The sequence below is a fragment of the Symsagittifera roscoffensis genome, chromosome 8 (genome assembly GCF_963678635.1).
Source record: "Symsagittifera roscoffensis chromosome 8, txSymRosc1.1, whole genome shotgun sequence".
Lineage (NCBI taxonomy): Eukaryota > Metazoa > Xenacoelomorpha > Acoela > Convolutidae > Symsagittifera > Symsagittifera roscoffensis.
In genome coordinates this window covers 26017798-26040034 of record NC_087069.1, presented here as the reverse complement: position 1 = coordinate 26040034, position 22237 = coordinate 26017798, and the positions used below count along the sequence as shown (strand labels likewise).

Sequence of the window (22237 nt, the reverse complement as noted above, 5' to 3'; positions counted from 1 at the left end):
CAGAAACTAAGTTTTCTCTTCAAAGACGGTTCCCTGGACCAGCTCAGGTTTCCTATAAGCTATTGTGTCAACTAAGGTCTGTTCAGTGATCGACACTGAATGGCCTTGACTTATGTTTAGTAACAATATATATGTAATTACAGATAACGATATGCGTCCCAAGGTTAGTGCGCAGAGAGGTTATCAATGCTTACTGCACATGCAGTATGTACTGTACCACAGAGAGGGAGGCGTTTTACGGTCGATCCGGCTCCTCCTTTGAGTACATTTTTACATCCACCGTGGGCCACTCAACTCTATAAAGTTTCTAGGGGCACCGGGCACCTTTGATGCAAATTAATGCTAAATTTGAGGTGAGAGGGGGTGTTTAAGGACAAAAAACACAATTTGTAAATCAAACCCCTCCAAACAGCTCCAAAAAGTGACTGTGTTTTTATTGATTTGCCTGCGACGTAAAAATTTGGGGTTAAATGGTGTTCTTCAATAGTGTTTTGCGACAGCTCGGAAAATCAATTTTGTCAACCTATAAAAGAGATACCCGGACCACAAAATAATGAATAAGATTGGGTGAGGTTGAACTTGTAGTCTGACTTATTGTAGTCGGACTGCTTGTAGAACTTGTAGTTAAGCTGGTAGTCGTGCTTGTCGTCGTTTGCGACGTGATTCCTTGAGTTGTCACACTCGTCGTGTAGCTTGAGGTCACACTTGTAGTTCCACTTGTCGTTTCCAAACTTCGTGGCTCCTGTTCCAAGTAATTATTGACTGTGTTCATCTTCATTGAATCAGCTCCAAAACGGTTTCGAACTTCTCTGAAGTTTTTTACGTACCAGTATGTTCGAGGCACCTTCGAGAAGTTATTTGGGTCCAGCGGCCATGTATAAAAACGAAAATCGCTGTTTTGCGAGTTCCAGCTGAAAGATTGACACTCCTCGGTGTTCGCACAGTATTGGTTGTATTCATCAGGATACATAAATTTGTTAGACACTTTCATAGCATCTTTGTGGTCGGCGGGTAAACCCTCGATATAAATTAGGCGCTCGGAATTGATCGAGCCTTCAATCAAAAACACACCTGTTGCATGTATCACGGACCACAAACGAAAAAACAATTGGGCCGTCTTAAATTTCCTTTCATTTTTCTCTTTTACATACATATTCATATGTGAGCTTCAAAATTCTGATTGCAATAAATAAAGATAAGCAAAAGTTGATAAAAACAGAAAAAAATGCGAACGGTAAAAGAAATCTTCTAACAAAATACGAAAATTTGGTATCAGAAAGCATCAAACCTACTTTGTTGAAGCAGATGTATTTTCCTGGAAAATTTCCAGTCAATGAATAATTGACAGCCGAAACTGCAACAGTAGAACACACAGATCTACAGATCTATATGTGAGCTTCAAAATTCTGATTGCAATAAATAAAGATAAGCAAAAGTTGATAAAAACAGAAAAAAATGCGAACGGTAAAAGAAATCTTCTAACAAAATATGAAAATTTGGTATCAGAAAGCATCAAACCTACTTTGTTGAAGCACATGTATTTTCCTGGAAAATTTCCGGTCAATGAATAATTGACAGCCGAAACTGCAACAGTAGAACACACAGATCTACGAGTTCTGATCTAAAATGAAACTTGGAGGAAAAAGATAATCTGATACACCAGGGGTTTGTTGAATTATGATATCAAACTTGGATTCGATGCAGACAATTTCTGCGCAGTATTTTCTCAAAATTCTTTTTTCTCAAAAAAGAAGAGAGTAAAATATCATGGTAATGTATGTTTGAAAACTGCCAGTTTGTACATGGCTACAAATAATTATTGTACTGCTTCAAAGACGGTTCCATGAACCAGCTCAAGTTTCGTATCTGCGTACGGTGAGCTATTGTGTCAACTAAGGTCTGCTCATTGATCGACACTGAAAGGCTTTGACTTATGTTTAGTAACAATATATATGTAATTACAGATAACGATATGCGTCCCAAGGTTAGTGCACAGAGAGGTTATCAATGCTTACTGCACATGCAGTATGTGCTGTACCACACTCCCCTTGGGATAACTAAATTTTATATAGTTTATTATAAAATTTAAAATAGCTATGAGTTTTTTTACTCAGTTTAATCCGTTTTTGGGCAGTTTTTTGGTTTCTTTGCGGGCACCTCATAATCAAGGTTCTTCTGGCTTGTCTTGCTTATCTGCCAAATTGTCTTCAAAATTCAGGGGGACCCATCATGAAGCGCTCCAGTTTTTCGTAACATCGAGTGCTTCCTTTCTGAATTTTCGTCGAAAGAGATGTTTTTCCAACAATCCGAGTTTCGTTTCCACTGGCTTGTTTATATCCCTTTTGAACGTTGCTAGTTTAACCCTGTACGCTTCTAATGCAGCCTTACTGAGGACTGTAATATCCTCTTGTCAGGACCTGGTCAGCTAACAGATTCCAGCCCTCTGTGATTAGATCGCGGCTTTGGAATGTTTCCAGTATTTTTTCTGCCGGTGTGTTTCGCGTGATTTCTTTACTTTTTTCTTTCAATTCCTTCCTTAGGGTGGACGTGCTCAACGCATAGGCTTTCGCCGGGGATGACCGCTGGTTCATTTTTCTTGATCGTCTGTTTTGTCTTTCTGACATACTGCTGCTGCAGCTTTTTGTTTTCTCACCTCCTGACACGTAGGCTTTTTGTCCTTTTTCTTGGCCCCTTTTGGATCTGCGCTACATGCATTTTCCAACACTGGTCCGCCATTGTTGGGTTTGGTTCTCCTTACTGCCAAATTCAGCCCTCCGTTCACCTCTGTGTCTTTTGATGTTACATTTGGTTGGCTGTCTTGATATAGCGCCGCTGCATTTTCCATTTCTGAATTTTCCTGGGTTTCGGGCTTTTCTTCTGAGTCGCTGTTTGTTTTTCTTGTCCCACCGTCTTTTCTCTTGGATTTTGATTTGGGTTCGTCTCCGTGAGGGCTTTTTCTAGGTTGATTTTTTTGGGCTTTTTTCTTTGAGGTCACTGGTTATCGCTCTTGAAGTTATCGCTCTTTCTGAAAATTGCCCCCGCAGCTGTTTTTACTGTGTGTGGAGTTTTTGAGCGCATTTTCCCTTTTAAAGGGTTTGTTAGGGATTTTCCACTCTTCCTGCCCTCGTCTTTTCTTGGTAATTTTTGGTTCTCCTCTTCTGGCTTGTCCTCAATGAAGCCGTATTCCAACGTGTATAGAAGTTCTTTTCTTAAATCTGGGTTGATTGTGCTTGTCTAGTCGACTATTCGTCTTAAATCGTTAGCCGACGTGTCTTTTTTGGTCGTATTCCATTGAGCGTTTGCTTCTAGCAGTGACTTAGTGACTTCAAGACTTTGGCCCTGTCTCTGTCCTTTGCTGACACTACTTCTGACTTGAATAGATGGCTAACATCTCTACTGCTTTGACCTTTCCTCACGATTTTTACGTTGTCCCTTGATTGATCTATGCGTTTTTTGAGTTTGTAGGGCAGTGAGTGCTGAGCGCTCCAGATGTTCCTTATCTAAACGATCAGAAGTTTTAATGAACCTATCCCTTAGAATTTTGAACTCGGTTTTTGGAAGGCGTCCAAAATGAGCTTCAAATGGGGAGCGTTTGATCGTTTCTTGTTAGCTCCACCTAAAATCTCTAATTATCGTGCTAAGAGCAAGTTTAATTGAAGTGACATTTTCATCCAATAGCATATTTCCCAATCTTCGTTTGATGGTTTGTATTGTTCGCTCAATCAGACCACATCCCTTGTGGTCCTCAATTGAATAGTTTTTTTGCTCAAATTTTTTTTTGCTGCATTTTTTCATCGTCTTGCCTCTAAATCCCGAGAACTGGTCAGTTTCTATCAATTCCGGTATTCCATGTGTATCAATATAATTACGTAGAAATTTCAGCGATGATTCGCCCCCAGTTGACTTTGTGATTTTTACCGATGGAAATTTTGAGTATCTATCTATGGCTATAAGTAGGTAGATGTTCTTCCCCTTATTATCTTCTAAGGGGCCCGCATAATCTAATTGCAATTCTTGCTCCGGCAGCGTAAGCGGTGGAAGTGGTTTTGATGCATTTTTTGGAATAAAATAATTGACATTCTTACCATTGCGGGTGCAACTCCTACATTCCTTTGCCATATTCACAATATCTTTGTGTATGTGTGGCAACCACAGGTATCTAGATACGTCCAACATGGCTTCTTGTCCTGGGTGACCTCTGTGGATTCTTTTCAGGACTGCGGGACGCAGCTGTTCTGGGACGGCTATTCTTCCGTCTACCTTGATGCAGTCACCTACGACGGACATTTGGTGCCAGAGCAAGTTCGTATACGGCCCCATCATTTCAAATGTGTGACGGTCTTTTCGCTCAATCACCCTCCTCAGCCTGTCCATCCATGTATCCTCCGTTGTGAGTTCAGCAAGGAGGTTTCGGTCAAAGAGCTTTGACAGGTTGACTAGGTTGTGGTCTTCTATGTGTTCTGCCCGCCGAAATTCGTTTTGTCTTGATTTTCTTTGTCCCCCAACTGAGCTATTTCTGGGCTTGTTGACGGGCTATCGATCGTGAGTTCCACTTCTATGATTTTCGAGTTGTTTTCGGGTATGCTCGCTTTTGGGCTGGTCATTTCTGTTGACGCTTCTAGCTCCAGTAAACTCCCCGGTGTTCTTCTGTCCGCTCGCTCTGAACCTATTAGATCCCAAAAGGACATTAGTTTCTTGAGTTCTGATTGTATTGGTAATGACGTTGATTGTTCCATTTCTTTTTTCTTATTTTCGATATATACTTTCCGCAATTCAACTTGTGGTATATTTTCGTCTGAAATGTCTGACTCGTGCCATCGTTGCAATGTTCTTTTTCTACGGTACGTAGTTTCAGTCACTCGTTCAACCATTTGGTCTCGTTTCTTTTCGCGTCCATTAATGTTACGGTCTTTTTCGGTTCATCTTCCATTAGAAATTTTCTTCTTTGCCAATGTCTTTCTGTGTTTTTGCAAATGTTAATTTGGTTGTCAACCGACTGTTTACAATGAGATAGCTTGCTTAAAGTGTTTTGATCACAATTTGAGAGACGTGGGTTTTGACCGTTTTCGTTTCTGTCGAGCCCTGTTCATTTTTGAACATAACGGTTGCTATAGCAACCGTGGGATGACGTGTCTTTTGTACTAACCAGCGTGTTTCTCAATTCAGAATGTTCTAGAACGTTTACATTCTGAATTGCGTTTAATGTATCGCTTAGTCGGCTGCTTAAGCAGTCGAGTGCTTTATGGAAATGTTCAATGGACGCTACAACGAGTTTTTCATCTATTTTGAATCAGGCCACGGTTCACCGTTTGGATCTCTTGACAGATAGTCCACGATCCCCATATCTTTACCTGGTATATGTAACAATTTAAATTGGTAGGGTAACAAACGGTCTACCCACCTAGTTAGTCTAGATTGGTACGTTTTATTATATTTGTGTTCTCCTAGCGCCGATGTAAGGGCTTTGTGATCTGTCGCTAGTATGAATCTTTTTCCTAGTAAATAGTGTTCAAATCGATCTACCGATCATACTACTGCGAGCAATTCTAACTCGTTTGTCGAGTACTTTTTTTCTTGAATGTTAAGATACCGTGATACGAATGCAATAGGTACCCATTCGTTATCATCGGTTTTCTGCTCTAGGGTTGCGCCGAGACCGCTGTGACTCGCGTCGCCTTTTACCCGAGTATCCTTCTTGGGGTCATAATAAAGATTTGAGCTATCCTAGCCACCGCCTTTTTTAATTCTTCGAAAGTTAGGGAGTGTTGTTCCCTCACTCCAATTTTGGAATAATATATTTGACATTATTACCATAGCGGGTGCAACTCCTACTTTCCTTTGCCATATTCACAATATCTTTGTGTATGTGTGGCAACCACAGGTATCTAGATACGTCCAACATGGCTTCTTGTCCTGGGTGACATCTGTGGATTCTTTTCAGGACTGCGGGACACAGCTTTTCTGGGACGGCTATTCTTCCGTCTACCTTGATGCAGTCACCTACGACGGACATTTGGTGCCAGAGCAAGTTCGTATACGGCCCCATCATTTCAAATGTGTGACGGTCTTTTCGCTCAATCACCCTCCTCAGCCTGTCCATCTATGTATCCTCCGTTGTGAGTTCAGCAAGGAGGTTTCGGTCAAAGAGCTTTGACAGGTTGACTAGGTTGTGGTCTTCTATGTGTTCTGCCCGCCGAAATTCGTTTTGTCTTGATTTTCTTTGTCCCCCAACTGAGATATTTCTGGGCTTGCTGACGGACTATCGGTGGTGAGTTCCACTTCTATGATTTTCGAGTTGTTTTCGGGTATGCTCGCTTTTAGGCTGGTCATTTCTGTTGGCGCTTCTAGCTCCAGTAAACTCCCCGGTGTTCTTCTGCCCGCTCATTCTGAACCTATTAGATCCCAAAAGGACATTAGTTTCTTGGGTTCTGAGTGTATTGGTAATGACGTTGATTGTTCCGTTTCTTTTTTCTTATTTTCGATATATACTTTCCGCCATTCAACTTGTGGTATATTTTCGTCTGAAATGTCTGACTCGTGCCATCGTTGCAATGTTCTTTTTCTACGGTACGTAGTTTCAGTCACTCGTTCAACCATTTGGTCTCGTTTCTTCTCGCGCTCCATTATTGTTACGGTCTTTTTCGGTTTATCTTCCATTAGACTTTTTCTTCTTTGCCAATGTCTTTCTGTGTTTTTTTGCAAATGTTTATTTGATTGTCAACCGACTGTTTACAATGAGATAGCTTGCTTAAAGTGTTTTGAGAGACGTGAGTTTTGATCGTTTTCGTTTCGGTCGAGCCCTGTTCATTTTTGAACATAACGGTTGCTATAGCAACCGTGGGATGACGTGTCTTTTGTACTAACCAGCGTGTTTCTCAATTCAGAATGTTTTCGAACGTGTATATTCTGAATTGTGTTTAATGTATCGCTTAGTCGACTACTTAAGCAGTCGAGTGCTTTATGGAAATGTTCAATCGACGCTAATACGAGTTTTTCATAATTTTGACTCAGGCCACGGTTCACCGTTTGGATCTCTTGATTGATAGTCCACGATCCCCATATCTTTACCTGGTATATGTACCACTTTAAATTGGTAGGGTAACAAATGGTCTACCCACCTAGTTAGTCTAGATTGGTACGTTTTATTAGATTTGTGTTCTCCTAGCGCCGATGTAAGGGCTTTGTGATCTGTCGCTAGTATGAATCCTTTTCCTAGTGAATAGTGTTCAAATCAATCTACCGACCATACTACTGCGGGCAAATTCTAACTCGTTTGTCGGGTACTTTTTTTCTTGAATGTTAAGATACCGTGATACGAATGCAATAGGTACCCATTCGTTATCATCGGTTTTCTGCTCTAGGGTTGCGCCGAGACCGCTGTGACTCGCGTCGCATTTTACCCGAGTATCCTTATTGGGGTCATAATAAATATTTGTGCTATTCTAGCCACCGCCTTTTTTATTTCTTCGAAAGTTTAACAATTTTCATCTTCTTTTTCTCGTTTTCATCTTTTTGCAGTCTTCTAGGCTGATCGGTTAGGCTAGCAGTGTTAGGGATGAATTTGGAAAGATGGTTAACGCTACCCATAAACGATCTTAATTGTTTTAAGGACTTTGGATGTTGTAATTTTAGTATTGCCTCTGTCTTGGTGATTTTTGATGTTATGCCACATGGTGTAAGATGTGACCAAGCCAGTTAACTTCTGTTTGGAAGAATTTGCACTTTTCTCATTTTAACGCTAGATATTCGTTGTCCAATTTTTTTAGAACATCGGTTACTGGTTTCTCATGTTCATATTTTTCTCCTTTCGAGAAGTTCGGGATGTCGTCGAGGAAACAAAAGGTGTTTTTTGCATGATTAAGTGTTCGATCCATGGCCTTTTGGAACACTGCAGGCATGTCTGATAATCCGTAGAATCCGGTGAGGAACCTACATGTTCCTGTTGTTTGACCGCCTACTATGTTAAAATTACACTGCTTAACTGCTTCGGCAGTTAGTCTGATTTAGTTATAGGCGTATTTTAGATCAATTAACGTGAAGTACAACGAACCGACTGTATTTGCAGTTACTCTTTGACTTACTCCATCTAGTAATTTATCCACATTTGGCATTTGGTATTTGTTTTCATACAGTTGCCGGTTTATGGGTTTTGCGTCTAATGCCACCATGAAGCGCTCCAGTTTTTTGTAACATCTGTTTTTACTGTGTGTGGAGTTTTTGAGCGCATTTTCCCTTTTAATGGGTTTGTTAGGGCTTTTCCACTCTTCCTGCCCTCGTCTTTCCTTGGTGATTTTTGGTTCTCCTGTTCTGGCTTGTCCTCAATGAAGCCGTATTCCCACCTGTATAGAAGTTCTTTTCTTAAATCTGAGTTGATTGTGCTTGTCTAGTCGACTATTCGTCTTAAATCGTTAGCCGACGTGTCTTTTTTGGTCGTATTCCATTGAGCGTTTGCTTCTAGCAGTGACTTCAAGATTTTGGCCCTGTCTCTGTCCTTTGCTGACACTACTTTTGACTTGAATAGATGGCTAACCTCTCTACTGCTTTGACCTTTCCTCACGATTTTTACGTTGTCCCTTGATTGATCTATGCGTTTTTTGAGTTTGTACGGCAGTGAGTGCTGAGCGCTCCAGGTGTTCCTTATCTAAACGATCAGAAGTTTTAATGAACCTATCCCTTAGAATTTTGAACTCGGTTTTTGGAAGGCGTCCAAAATGAGCTTCAAATGGGGAGCATTTGATCGTTTTTTGTTAGCTCCACCTAAGATCTCTAATTATCGTGCTAAGAGCAAGTTTCATTGAAGTGACATTTTCATCCAATAGCATAACTCCCAATCTTTTCTTGATGGTTTGTATTGTTCTCTCAATCAGACCACATCCCCTGTGGTCCTCAATTGGATAGTTTTTTTTCTCAAATTTTTTTGCTGCATTTTTTCATCGTTTTGCCTCTTAATCCCGAGAAATGGTCAGTTCTTATCAAATCCGGTATTCCATGTGTATCAATATAATTACGTAGAAATTTCACCGATGATTTGCCCCAAGTTGACTGTGTAATTTTAACCGATGGAAATTTTGAGTATCTATCTATGGCTATAAGTAGGTAGATGTTCTTCCCTAGGTAGATGTTCTCCACTTGAGCTTTCTATTACCGATTTTTGCAACGCTTGTGTTGTTTGCTTACTTTGTTCAAATTTAATAGCTTGTTTGAGTACTTCATCTGGTGTGAACGTTTCGAACGTTAGGGTATCTTGAAGTGCAGTATTTTTAATTCTGGATGTGAATAGGTCTCCTACCAGTTCTTCTTCCAAACCACCCGATTCGGCCGTGGCTGCTTGTGCAGTTAGCGCCGCATGGAAATAGTCAAGGGTTTCTCCAGATTTTTGTGCTCTGGTGAATAGTCTCTATCGCTCATACGTAATGTTTCTCGTTTTCTCGAACGATATTTTGGCCATTCTCACCCTGAACTCGAGTTTTGATATTCGGTGTGTGGATTTTTCTGCACGAATTTCTTTTTCCCTTCTGTTCCCAGCGCCAAAAAAGACGAAACGTAAGCCGTTTTTGAAGTTCATTGTAGAAAACATTGTGTCCGACTTTAGGTCCGCGTTCTCTCCGCTAATGATTTTCGAGAAATATTCTTTCTCTTATTAATCTATCCCTCGTTTCTCGATCTGCTGTTGCCTGTGCATCTTCATTTGCTCCCGGTGTTTCTGGGCGAGGAATTGGTTCGTCAATGACTTCGCTTGGATCTTCTAATAGTATTTCAGGATTCACGTTTTCTTTCACTAATGCCGCCAACATAAATTGGTCGAGCCAAATTTTGAAATTCCACGGCGGGTCCGAACTAGCCGATGTTCAGAACACCGGAATGCCCATATCCGTCTGTGCCGTGAATCCTGCTGACTGCGCCATGTGGTAAGCTAATGTAATGTTGTAAGCTCAATTGAAAAGGTATGTAGTTTCAAGAGTTAATTTAGATCAGAAACTAAGTTTTCTCTTCAAAGACGGTTCCCTGGACCAGCTCAGGTTTCCTATAAGCTATTGTGTCAACTAAGGTCTGTTCAGTGATCGACACTGAATGGCCTTGACTTATGTTTAGTAACAATATATATGTAATTACAGATAACGATATGCGTCCCAAGGTTAGTGCGCAGAGAGGTTATCAATGCTTACTGCACATGCAGTATGTACTGTACCACAGAGAGGGAGGCGTTTTACGGTCGATCCGGCTCCTCCTTTGAGTACATTTTTACATCCACCGTGGGCCACTCAACTCTATAAAGTTTCTAGGGGCACCGGGCACCTTTGATGCAAATTAATGCTAAATTTGAGGTGAGAGGGGGTGTTTAAGGACAAAAAACGCAATTTGTAAATCAAACCCCTCCAAACAGCTCCAAAAAGTGACTGTGTTTTTATTGATTTGCCTGCGACGTAAAAATTTGGGGTTAAATGGTGTTCTTCAATAGTGTTTTGCGACAGCTCGGAAAATCAATTTTGTCAACCTATAAAAGAGATACCCGGACCACAAAATAATGAATAAGATTGGGTGAGGTTGAACTTGTAGTCTGACTTATTGTAGTCGGACTGCTTGTAGAACTTGTAGTTAAGCTGGTAGTCGTGCTTGTCGTCGTTTGCGACGTGATTCCTTGAGTTGTCACACTCGTCGTGTAGCTTGAGGTCACACTTGTAGTTCCACTTGTCGTTTCCAAACTTCGTGGCTCCTGTTCCAAGTAATTATTGACTGTGTTCATCTTCATTGAATCAGCTCCAAAACGGTTTCGAACTTCTCTGAAGTTTTTTACGTACCAGTATGTTCGAGGCACCTTCGAGAAGTTATTTGGGTCCAGCGGCCATGTATAAAAACGACAATCGCTGTTTTGCGAGTTCCAGCTGAAAGATTGACACTCCTCGGTGTTCGCACAGTATTGGTTGCATTCATCAGGATACATAAATTTGTTAGACACTTTCATAGCATCTTTGTGGTCGGCGGGTAAACCCTCGATATAAATTAGGCGCTCGGAATTGATCGAGCCTTCAATCAAAAACACACCTGTTGCATGTATCACGGACCACAAACGAAAAAACAATTGGGCCGTCTTAAATTTCCTTTCATTTTTCTCTTTTACATACATATTCATATGTGAGCTTCAAAATTCTGATTGCAATAAATAAAGATAAGCAAAAGTTGATAAAAACAGAAAAAAATGCGAACGGTAAAAGAAATCTTCTAACAAAATATGAAAATTTGGTATCAGAAAGCATCAAACCTACTTTGTTGAAGCAGATGTATTTTCCTGGAAAATTTCCGGTCAATGAATAATTGACAGCCGAAACTGCAACAGTAGAACACACAGATCTACAGATCTATATGTGAGCTTCAAAATTCTGATTGCAATAAATAAAGATAAGCAAAAGTTGATAAAAACAGAAAAAAATGCGAACGGTAAAAGAAATCTTCTAACAAAATATGAAAATTTGGTATCAGAAAGCATCAAACCTACTTTGTTGAAGCAGATGTATTTTCCTGGAAAATTTCCGGTCAATGAATAATTGACAGCCGAAACTGCAACAGTAGAACACACAGATCTACGAGTTCTGATCTAAAATGAAACTTGGAGGAAAAAGATAATCTGATACACCAGGTGTTTGTTGAATTATGATATCAAACTTGGATTCGATGCAGACAATTTCTGCGCAGTATTTTCTCAAAATTCTTTTTTCTCAAAAAAGAAGAGAGTAAAATATCATGGTAATGTATGTTTGAAAACTGCCAGTTTGTACATGGCTACAAATAATTATTGTACTGCTTCAAATAACGAAACAGGATCAAATCACTATGTCTCTTTAAAATTAATTGCTCAGAAAACAAGAATAGTCTCGTATAATACGGTGAAACGCTGAATGTTCCGACTGTATTTTAAGCTCTATGGGTAATTTTTGCTCCAGAAATTAATGAAATTTTGCAAAAAAAAATGATAAAAAGTTTAAATTGTTTTTCTGAGATGTTTACTTTTAAAAATCATCCCCTCACACTATCTCAATTACAAAAGATCATTGCGCGTCAATTATACTGAATTGACCAAATTGGCAATTGTTATAACCCCTATAGTCTTACGTGAAGGTATCGTAGGTAAAAAAAATTTAAGCTCCGGACATTAAGACCTTTAGATTGATTTAAAATAGAATTATGTCTTAAATTTCTAGCTATAAAGTCAAGTTTTGTCTAGAAAAGCCAACATGAGCACAAATATTTCGTCGCTTTCTTCAAAAGTCGAAACAAGGAATTGAATCAAAACAAGACTTCTGTTTCTAGTTAGTTTTTTGCTCAATTTATAGTTTGATGCTGAAAGTGTAAAGGTTTATATTTACGCGAGGCGATTTAATTCAAATACAAAAAACTGCTCGTATCAAGGCGATTCCCCGACTGTTCCCATTGTCTCTTAAAGTCTTTGGAGCAGTAATAACATGAAAAAATAAATAAAACTTATCAAAATGAAAATGTAATTTTTTCAAACTTTAGATTTTTTGTGAAAATCACACCCCCACAAATGAGCTTCCTTCAACCAATTTGGAACGATTTCTAAGACGGATTGAATCTCCGCTTACGCCTTAATAGCTCGAAATATATCGAGCGTTAATTTTTCCAATTTGGCCAAAATGGCCATTATTAAACCCCCATAACTCTACTAAAAACAATCACAGGTGAAATACCTTTTCAAATTTAAGCTCAAGACAACAATAATTTTTTTAAAATTTCCCCAAAAACGGCTAGTTAAAAATTCGAAATTTGCCTGGAGAAAAAAACAGCCCCGAACATAAATATTCCGTTACTTTCGTTTCGAAAGTCGGAAAAAAATTAGTCAAAACTGAACTGGGCGAGCCTGTTGGCCCTATCAGTTCCATACATGAACAAATTTAATTTTTTAACCTCAATTCTTAATTCAGAAAAATTTGTTCATTAAAAGTTGTTCGAGAACAGTTTGAGGGCAGTCAGAATATTCAGGGTTTTATCTTGATTCTAGCAGTCTTGCTAATATGAATATTCTATGATCAGGCCATGCTATTGTATGAAAAAGATATATTGAGTATTTTGGTAATCGCGAAGCGATATTGTTCCGACTTTCGAAGAAAACGGAATATTTATGCTTGGTGTGGCTTTTTTTATTCAGTCAATGTTTGAAAAAAAATGAATTGAAACATTAATCTAGTCAATTAACAGTATACAAATGCGATCCCGCATACCAAAAAGGTAAGAATCTTTTTTATTTGCTGGATTGCATGAAGTTTATATTTTTTACAGAATCAATTTTTAGATTTAATACATGCTTCGGTAGGCCATTCTACGGTAGGTCACTTAGGGGGGGGGGGAGATTGTACGGTTGATCCTTTATAGGTTTTCAAAATTTTCTTTTCCCAAAAACTATTCGATATGAATTAAGGGACAGTCGGAACGTTCAGGGCTTTGCGCTGATGTACGAGCAGTCTTATTTTAGACTAAAATTCAAATTTCGGAACACCAAATGTTACCCGGGTCGAGGTCCGCGACTTAAGAAAAGACCGGCGCGACTCAAAATTGACATATTCAGACCGGCGCGACTTTATATTGGCAATTCCAGACCGGCCAGACTGAAAAAAAAAACATCTCGACCGGCGCGACTCAAAACACCATCAAAATCGGCGCGACCTAAGGTAATGGCGCGACCGGCGCGACTGAAAATGTTTAATTTGAGACCGGCGCGACTGGGGATAAACCGCCGCGACATGCGCGAACGAGCAAAAAACCAAAAGTATTTTCTTAAGTCGCGCCGTCGGTCCTATTTTAAGTCAAGCCGCTTAAGTTTTTTCTCAAGTCGCCGCGTCGGTCTATTTTAAGTCGCGCCGCTTCAGTTTTTCCTTAAATTGCGCCTTTAAGGTCTTTTCTTAAGTCGCGCCGCTTAAGTCTTTTCATTGTTGGGGGAGCTAGTACACTTGGTCAATGTGCGGGTATTATTCGGAACAAACTATTTCATCATTTTTGAGTTGCAGCATTGCCCACAACAACTATCTTGATTGGACCGCAGTCAGCGAGCTTATGGTAGCTTCCGTGCTTTAGAGCAATAGTTTGCGAGTTGAGTTACATGGTTGAGGTAACGTTTCACAAGCTCATGCACGCCTTCGTGATACTTAAGCCACAAAACTGTAACACCCGAAATTATTGATCTTATCCATTTTTCCAGCATAAAATCTCTTTGCGACGAAGAATAAAATCTGATTCCGATGTCAAATTTCATTTAAAATGATACCTTTAATTTTGTTGAGAGCTATTCAGCTTAACATTCTGAAGTGATACCTATGCAAGTTTCCCCTGATTTGGTCGGCATAGCAACGTATTCAGCACCACATGTGCACGTGTAACTACCCTCTGTATTTGCACAACTCTCAAATCCTATTCCGCAAGCGTTTTGATTACACTCATCCTCATCTAAACATAACAAATTACCAAAATCAAATTCCATAAAACAATTAAAATAACATAATGGCTCTTTTTCCTTTCCCCCCACCTCAAATATGCATCAATTTTATGTTGTAACGAGGGGTTTTACAAGGTTAAGTATGAAGACTAAATATGTTCATCATAGTCTATTTAGTCCGCATACCAATTTTTGTAACAATTCAAAAATGTGAACAAAATTTGACTAGTAAAACATTGCTGGTGGGGGAAAAGGAAAAAGAGCCAATATGATGAATCTCTAAGAACTGATGTCGTTAATAAATATAAAAAACGTATTTGCCGCTATAGATGATGTGATTCTACTTATGTATCTAAGGCTAAGTAGTTAATCTTTAATTTAACTGATTAACATGTCATTTATGTTTGACCCTAATGCTTTCATTCTCTCAGGCGGAGGAGAATGCTCTGTCATTTTTTAATGTTTTAACTTTAAGATTATTTCACTTTTATGCTTCTGTTCATTAAATTGTATGAAGTAGAGTTAGCTGTAACGTGGTAACATTTTATTATGGCGCAGTCAGACAACAAATCTAACTTGAGATGAATACCTTCTTTTTGGTAGATTCATACAGTGGCCCCAACATTTCCTTGGGAAGAGTGGAGCGATATTTTCCAATTAGCTATAATCGCGGAAGACAATGCAGATATTGAAAATCTATTGAACTCGAATAAAACACACCAATTCCAACCACCGAGATTCCGACTGAGAAAAAATCCGACATTCAGAAAAAGCACGACTAGAGAGGATTATGCAAGAGCAGAAACGTTATGATGACGAACAAAGCTGAAACAAAACAATTTAATAGATTGACAATCGAAGAAGCCGACAAGAAACTTCGTTCAATTCTCCATCTTGCCCTCGGAAACGAAAAAAAAAGGAAAAATGGACAGAAATTCACAAGATTAAAAATTCTTCAAATTTCTTTCAAAGGGTTTTGGGAAAACTTAGCAGCATCATTCGTGAGAAAAACAAATGTCACATTCGAAAGGAACAAACTGTTAAATAATTTGAAGAAAACAACGTGAAAGAGAATCATTGGAACAATCCTGGGGCGCCTTAGCCCAAGTGGCGAAAAGTGTGGCATATCCGCCGGAGAGGACGAATGAATAAGTGATGTTTTCTTAAACAATACTAAAAACTCAGAGATAGAGAGAAAACTGCTGACGGAAACCCCTACTACTATTGAGGTACTAAAAAATGCATTGATAGACAAAAAGGGGATGACCAACCATTTGAAGACGACTAATAGTTTTAAATCCAACGGATCATCCGTACACAAATCTTATAATCATTTTAACGTCAAAAGAGAACAATATCTGAATATCGAACGAAAAAACACCTGTCTGAAACGTGGCGGTACATTTTCAAAAAGACATTTCCAAGTTTGCCCGGCGAAGGACACAACTTGTACGTCTTGTCATGACAAAGACAATTTCATTAGACTATGTACATTTTTTCGTAAAAAAGTAAGCGTTGTAAATACCCAAGTTGTAGATAATACAGATTCTAATTATCTTTCGGATCCACCGGATGTAAAAATGGACCATGTGAATAGATAAAGCTGTGGAGGGATCAATGCATGGTCAGAATCTAGACAAAGCAAAAACGATGATTCTTCTGTATTAAATGTAGCTACAATTTTTGACGACGATGGAAAATAACTTAAAAAACTGTTAAATATCGGCCTCGAGAAAAAGAAGCAAGAAATTTTGAACATACAAGTGGATACTGCTGGTCCGGTCAGTTCCTTCGAGAGAAATTTTCATTACAAACTAAATTTACGAGATCCTTATTTGAAGATATATCCGGTGGATAAAGCAATAAAGGAATCGAACTGTGGGTTCTGATGTCGTTAATATATATATATAAAAACAAACTACTGACTGCTACAGATGATGTTATTCCACTTATGTACCTTAGTCTAAGTAGTTAACACTTAATTTAGCTGATTAACATGTCCTTTATTTTTGACCTTGATACTTTCATTCTCTCCGGCGGAGTAGAATTCTCTGTCATTTTTCAATGTTTTAACTTTCATCTTATTTCACTTTTATGCTTCTGTTCTTTAAATTGTATGGAGTAGAATTAGCTGTAACCAAGTAACAATTTATTATGGCGCAGTCAGACAACAAACCTAACGTGAGATGAAAACCTTCATTTTGGTAGAATCATACGGTGGCCCCAACATTTTCTTGGGAAGAGTTGAGCGATCATTTTCAATTAGCTATAATAGCGAAAGGCAATAGAGATATTGAAAATTTACTAAACCCGATTAAAACACACCAACCACAACCACCAGCACTCAAGATTCCGACTGAGAACGAAATGAAAGTTCAGAGAAAAGCACAACTAGAGAGGAATATGCAGGAGCAGAAACGTTATGATGCCGAAGAAGCGGCATCGATCAAAGCTGAAACAAAACAATTTAATGGAATAACAATCAAAAAAGCCGACCAGAAACTTCGTCCAATGCTCTACCTTGCCCTCGGAAACAAGAGAAAAAGGATATTTGGACAGAAATTTACCTGAATAAAATTCCTTCAAATTTCTTTCGAAGAGTTTTGAAAAACTAAGCAGATTCATTCGAAAGCAAAAGTCAACATCAAAAAGAACAAACTGTTTAAATGAAAGCAACGTGGAAGGGAGTCATTGGAACACTCCTGGGGAACCTCACCTGAAATGGCGAAAAAAAGTGACATATACGACGGAGAGGACGAATGGATAAGTGATATTTTCATAAACAAAGTGAAAAATTCAGAGATACAGAGAAAACTGCTGACGGAAATCCTAACCCTCTGGAGGCACTAAACGTTGCATTGATGGACGAAAAGGGGGTAAACAACCATAGGAAGAAGACTAATTGTTTTGAATTCAACGGATCATCCGTGCACAAATCGTATAACTATTTTACGTCAGTAGAGAACCACTCTGAATATCGAACGAAACAACACCTATATCAAATCTTGAGGTGCAATTTCAAAACGACAACTTGAAGTTTGCCCGGCGAAGGACACAACCTGTACATCTGGTTAAAAATAAAGGCCATTTCACCAGAATATGTATTTTTTGTCGTAAAAACGTAAACATTGTAAGCACCCAAATTGTAGACTTTACAGATTCCAATTACCTTTCGGACAAACCGGATGTAAGCATGGATCATGTGAATGGAAAAAGCTGTGGACGGTTCAATGCATGGTCAGAATCCAGACAGAGTAAAAATGATGATTCTTCTGTATTAAAAGTGACTACAATTTTTGACGACGATGGAAAAGAACTTGAAAAAAATGTTAAATATTGGCCTCAGAAAAAAAAATCCAGTAGTTTTAAACATACAAATGGACTCTGCTAGCCCGGTCAGTTCCTTCCAAGGAAACTTCCTTCGCCAACTGAAATTACGAGATCCTTATTTGAAGATTTATCCGGTGGATAAAGCAACGAAGGAATTATACTGCAGGCTTACATACAATGCTATCAACATCACCCTCAAATTGTAATACACCCGATTTTCTCAATTTACTTGATTCATGGAAAAAAAATTTCACAGAATGTCACAAGAAGATTAACGTTGGAACTTTGGAAATGACAATTTACCCAAAGTTTGGATCGAAATTTCTCAGAAGCACTTCCCTCCTTTCCAGACCAACAAAATGTGTAAATCAATAAATTTTATTTCTACCACCAAAAAAGACAGAAAAAATTTACATATTTCAGAGATTTTCAAACAACTATCCCATCAGATTAGAAAAATTATAAAATCAGATGAAAACCACCCATTTCCATGAAACACTAAGGCCTATTCAACTAAGAGGTAGACGTGCTATTCAACTTGATTGAGCTGAGTCTAGTAGATGAAAAGCTGCTAGACTCAGCTCAATCCGCACTAAATTGGCTCAAAGCCGAAAGAAACAATAAGATGTTGGACGGGTTGTGACGAAGATCGATTCATTGGCCCAATCGTCATTACTTATAAGAAAGACAAATCAATCAAATGATCACTAGTTTCTAAATTCATCAACAAACAATTCTACAAGAAGGAACCTGTAGATAATGACTGTAGCGGCACAAGTTTCAAATCATTCCGTTGGGGATGTTTAGTTTATTAACTTAAATTCAAAATACACGTAAATCAGCTGTTTTTGGATAGTTTCGCTAGGAACCAGTATAATTTTAGTATAGTCGGTGGCGATATTACGGGCGCTGATCAGTTTTAAAATATTTCTCATGGATTTGGCGAATGTCTAACGAATTTTAAATAGTCATTGACTCAACCTTACGAAAAATTATATTTACAGTTTGTTATTTAGTCGACATTTTAGTTGCATCCAAAGGAGGCTTCTTAGATCATGAAAACACGGCTTACAAAACGTTCATCGACTTTAGACAATTGTAAATTTGCCGTTAAAGAGTCAAACTGTAAATTATTTTAAATTAAATTGAATTGCTTGGATTCAAAATTTCAAGACAAGAAATTTCTCCGTTGATTGATGAAACAAAAGCAATCAAAGATTTACCAATCCCAAAAAACCTGAAAGAACTAAGATCGTTTTTCGGGTCAACAAATCAATACATCATAGTTGCCCCAAATTTAGCATCCTTAGTAAGCCTTCTTTGAACTTTGCAGAAAAAAATCAATTATCCATTGTATTGAAGGTCATACAAAAGAATTTGAGAAAAATAAACAATATATTGTTAACCTGACAGATAAAACTCATTTCGATGTAAAACGTAGCACAAGAAAAAAACCTAATGCGTCACATAACAGATTAGGGGCATTTTCAGTACAACTCCACGCGAACGATCGGAAGACGGTTTTCTTTGCCTCACGATTTTTGAACGCACGCAAATATATATGCTCTACCAAATAATTAGAACTGCCAGGAGGCGTCTAGGCGGTAGAACATTATAAGAAATATCTTTATGATTCAGATTTTGAGTTTATAACAGACCATAGAGCCGTACTTTCCGCTCTTTCAACAAACAACGGGAATAAAACGTACCACAGTAGGTTAACAAGATAGCTCGATCGGTTATTACCGTTTAATTTCACTATTAAACATTTGGCAGGAAAGGATATGGGATTCAACGACTTAATCCTGAGAGTTTCTTCTGGAAAAGCGTTACCCCATTACATTATGATGAAAATCTCGTAGTCGCTAACATTATTAGAATTAACAGAGCAGTTTGTCCTTTGAGTTGTCAAAAACAATTCTGCAATACGACAGGCTGAAGTTCGGAAAAATCCGATTTTGCAAGATTACGTAATCAATTAATAGCGTCGGTTATAAAACTTTTTAACTTGACTCTTCCAATGCTTAACACAAAACATAATCGAACTGAATTCTGTACTTCGAATGCATTCCTTTGGAATTTTCTAATGTTAATCCTTGAAAAATTTCTATTTTAACTTCTGGATTCTTTTATTTTTTGTTTCTCAATTATAGCATAATTTATTCCATTTAAGATTCAAAAAGTTGTTAATATTGTGAATAAGGAAAAGAAAAAATGTAATTAGTCCGTTAAATTCTGGTATTTAGGTTTCATTAGAATTTCCATTGTTATCAGAAAAGGAAAAACTTGTAAACAAAAACTGTAAAATTTTGAACTTGCCCGAACTTCTTCTGGATTTAAACGCCTTATTTAACGCCAAACTGTTTGCTCTCCTAACCGAGATGAGCCAATGTTGAGCCCCATCGTTAAAACACTTCGAAACAAAGTTGAGACGATTAATTCAAATTCTCAAATTTTCATATCTTTGTATGTGATTCACATGAATCCGACGGACTATTGTATTTGGATGGCAAACTTGTTATTCACTTTACCCTAAAAAATTCCATGAAACACTAAAGCCTATTCAACTAAGAGGTAGACGTGCTATTCAACTTGATTGAGCTGAGTCTAGTAGATGAAAAGAAGCTAGATTCAGCTCAATCCGAACTAAATCGGCTCAAAGCCGAAAGAAACATTAAGATGTTGGACGGGCTGTGACAAAGATCGATTCATTGGCCCAATCGTCATTACTTATAAGAAAGACAAATCAATCAAATGACCACTAGTTTCTAAATTCATCAACAAACAATTCTACAAGAAGGAACCTGTTGATAATGTAGCGGCACAAACTTCAATTGATTACGTTGGGGATGTTTGGTTTATTAACTTAGATTTAAAATACACCTAAACCAGCTGTTTTTGGATAGTTTCACTAGGAACCAGTATAACTTTAGTATCTACGGTGGCGATATTACGGGCGCTGATCAGTTTTAAATTGGTTCTCATGGATTTGGCGAATGTCCAGCGAATTTTAAATGGTCATTAACTCAAACTTACGAAAAATTCTATTTACATTTTTTTATTTAGTCGACACTTTAGTTGCATCCAAAGGAGGCTTCTTAGATCATGAAAACACGGTTTACAAAACTTTCATTGACTTAAAACAATTGTAAATTTGCCGTTAAAGAGTCAAACTGTAAATTCTTTCAAAATAAATTGAATTGCTTGGATTCAAAATTTCAAGACAAAAAATGTCTCCGTTGATTGATGAAACAAAAGCAATCAAAGATTTACCAATCCCAAAAAACCTGAAAGAACTAAGCTCGTTTTTCGGGTCCACAAATCAATACATCATAGTTGTCACAAGTTTAGCATCCTTAGTAAGACTTCTTTGACCTTTGCTGACAAAAATTAATTATCCATTGAATTGAAGGTCATACAAAAGCATTTGAGAAAAATAAACAATATATTGTTAACCTGACAGAAAAAACTCATTTTGATGTAAAACGTAGCACAAGAAAAAGCATAACAGATTAGGTGCATTTTCAGTACAACTCCACGCGAACGATCGGAAGACGGTTTCCTTTGCCTCACGATTTTTAAACGCACACGAATATAAATGTTCTACCAAATAATTAGAAATGCCATGAGGCGTCTAGGCGGTAGAACATTATAAGAAATATCTTTATGTTTCAGATTTTGAGTTTATAACAGACCATAAAGCCGTACTTTCCGCTCTTTCAACAAACCACGGGAATAAAACGTACCACAGTAGGTTTAACAAGATAGCTCGATCGGTTGTTACCGTTTATTTTCACTATTAAACATTTGGCAGGAAAGGATATGGGATTCAACGACTTAATCCTGAACGTTTCTTCTGGAAAAGCGTTACCCCATTACATTATGATGAAAATCTCGTAGTCGCTAACATTTTTAGAATTAACAGAGCAATTTGTCCTTTGAATTGTCAAAAACAGTTCTGCAATACGACAGACTGAAGTTCGGAAAATTCTAATTTTGCAAGATTACGTAATCAAGTAATAGCGTCGGTTATAAAACTTTTTAACTTGACTCTTCCAATGTTTAACACAAAACATAATCGAACTGAATTTTGTACTTCGAATGCATTCCTTCGGAATTTTCTAATATTAATCCTTGAAAAATTCCCATTTTAGCTTCTGGTTTCTTTTCTTTTTTGTTTCTCAAATATAGCATAAATTATTCCATTTTAGATTCAAAAAGTTGTTAATATTATAAATAAGGAAAAGAAAAAATGTAATTATTCCGTTAACGTCCAGTATTTAGGTTTCATTAGAATTTCCACTGTTATCAGAAAGAGAAAAACTTGTAAATAAATACTGTGAAATTTTGAACTTGCCCGAACTTCCTTTGGATTTAAATGCCCTATTTAACGCCAAACTGTTTGCTCTCCTAACCGAGATGAGCCAATGCTGAGCCCAATCGTTAAAACACTTCGAAACAAAG

General features: G+C 37.9%; 1 protein-coding gene across 4 annotated transcripts in view; it reads right to left on the bottom strand.

Annotated features, from left to right (window-relative positions):
• LOC134852908 (uncharacterized) overlaps positions 1 to 22237 on the bottom strand; it is a 59897-nt gene that overhangs the window by 34137 nt on the left and 3523 nt on the right. Inside the window, exon 2 of one of the 4 annotated variants that reach the window (XM_063868769.1) lies at positions 14323 to 14454. In XM_063868769.1, coding sequence (XP_063724839.1) covers positions 14323 to 14454 — 132 coding nt within the window. Of the gene's footprint in view, positions 1 to 579; positions 1236 to 14322; positions 14455 to 22237 lie in introns of those variants that run through there. The other 3 variants (XM_063868765.1, XM_063868766.1, XM_063868767.1) reach the window with 3 other exon arrangements.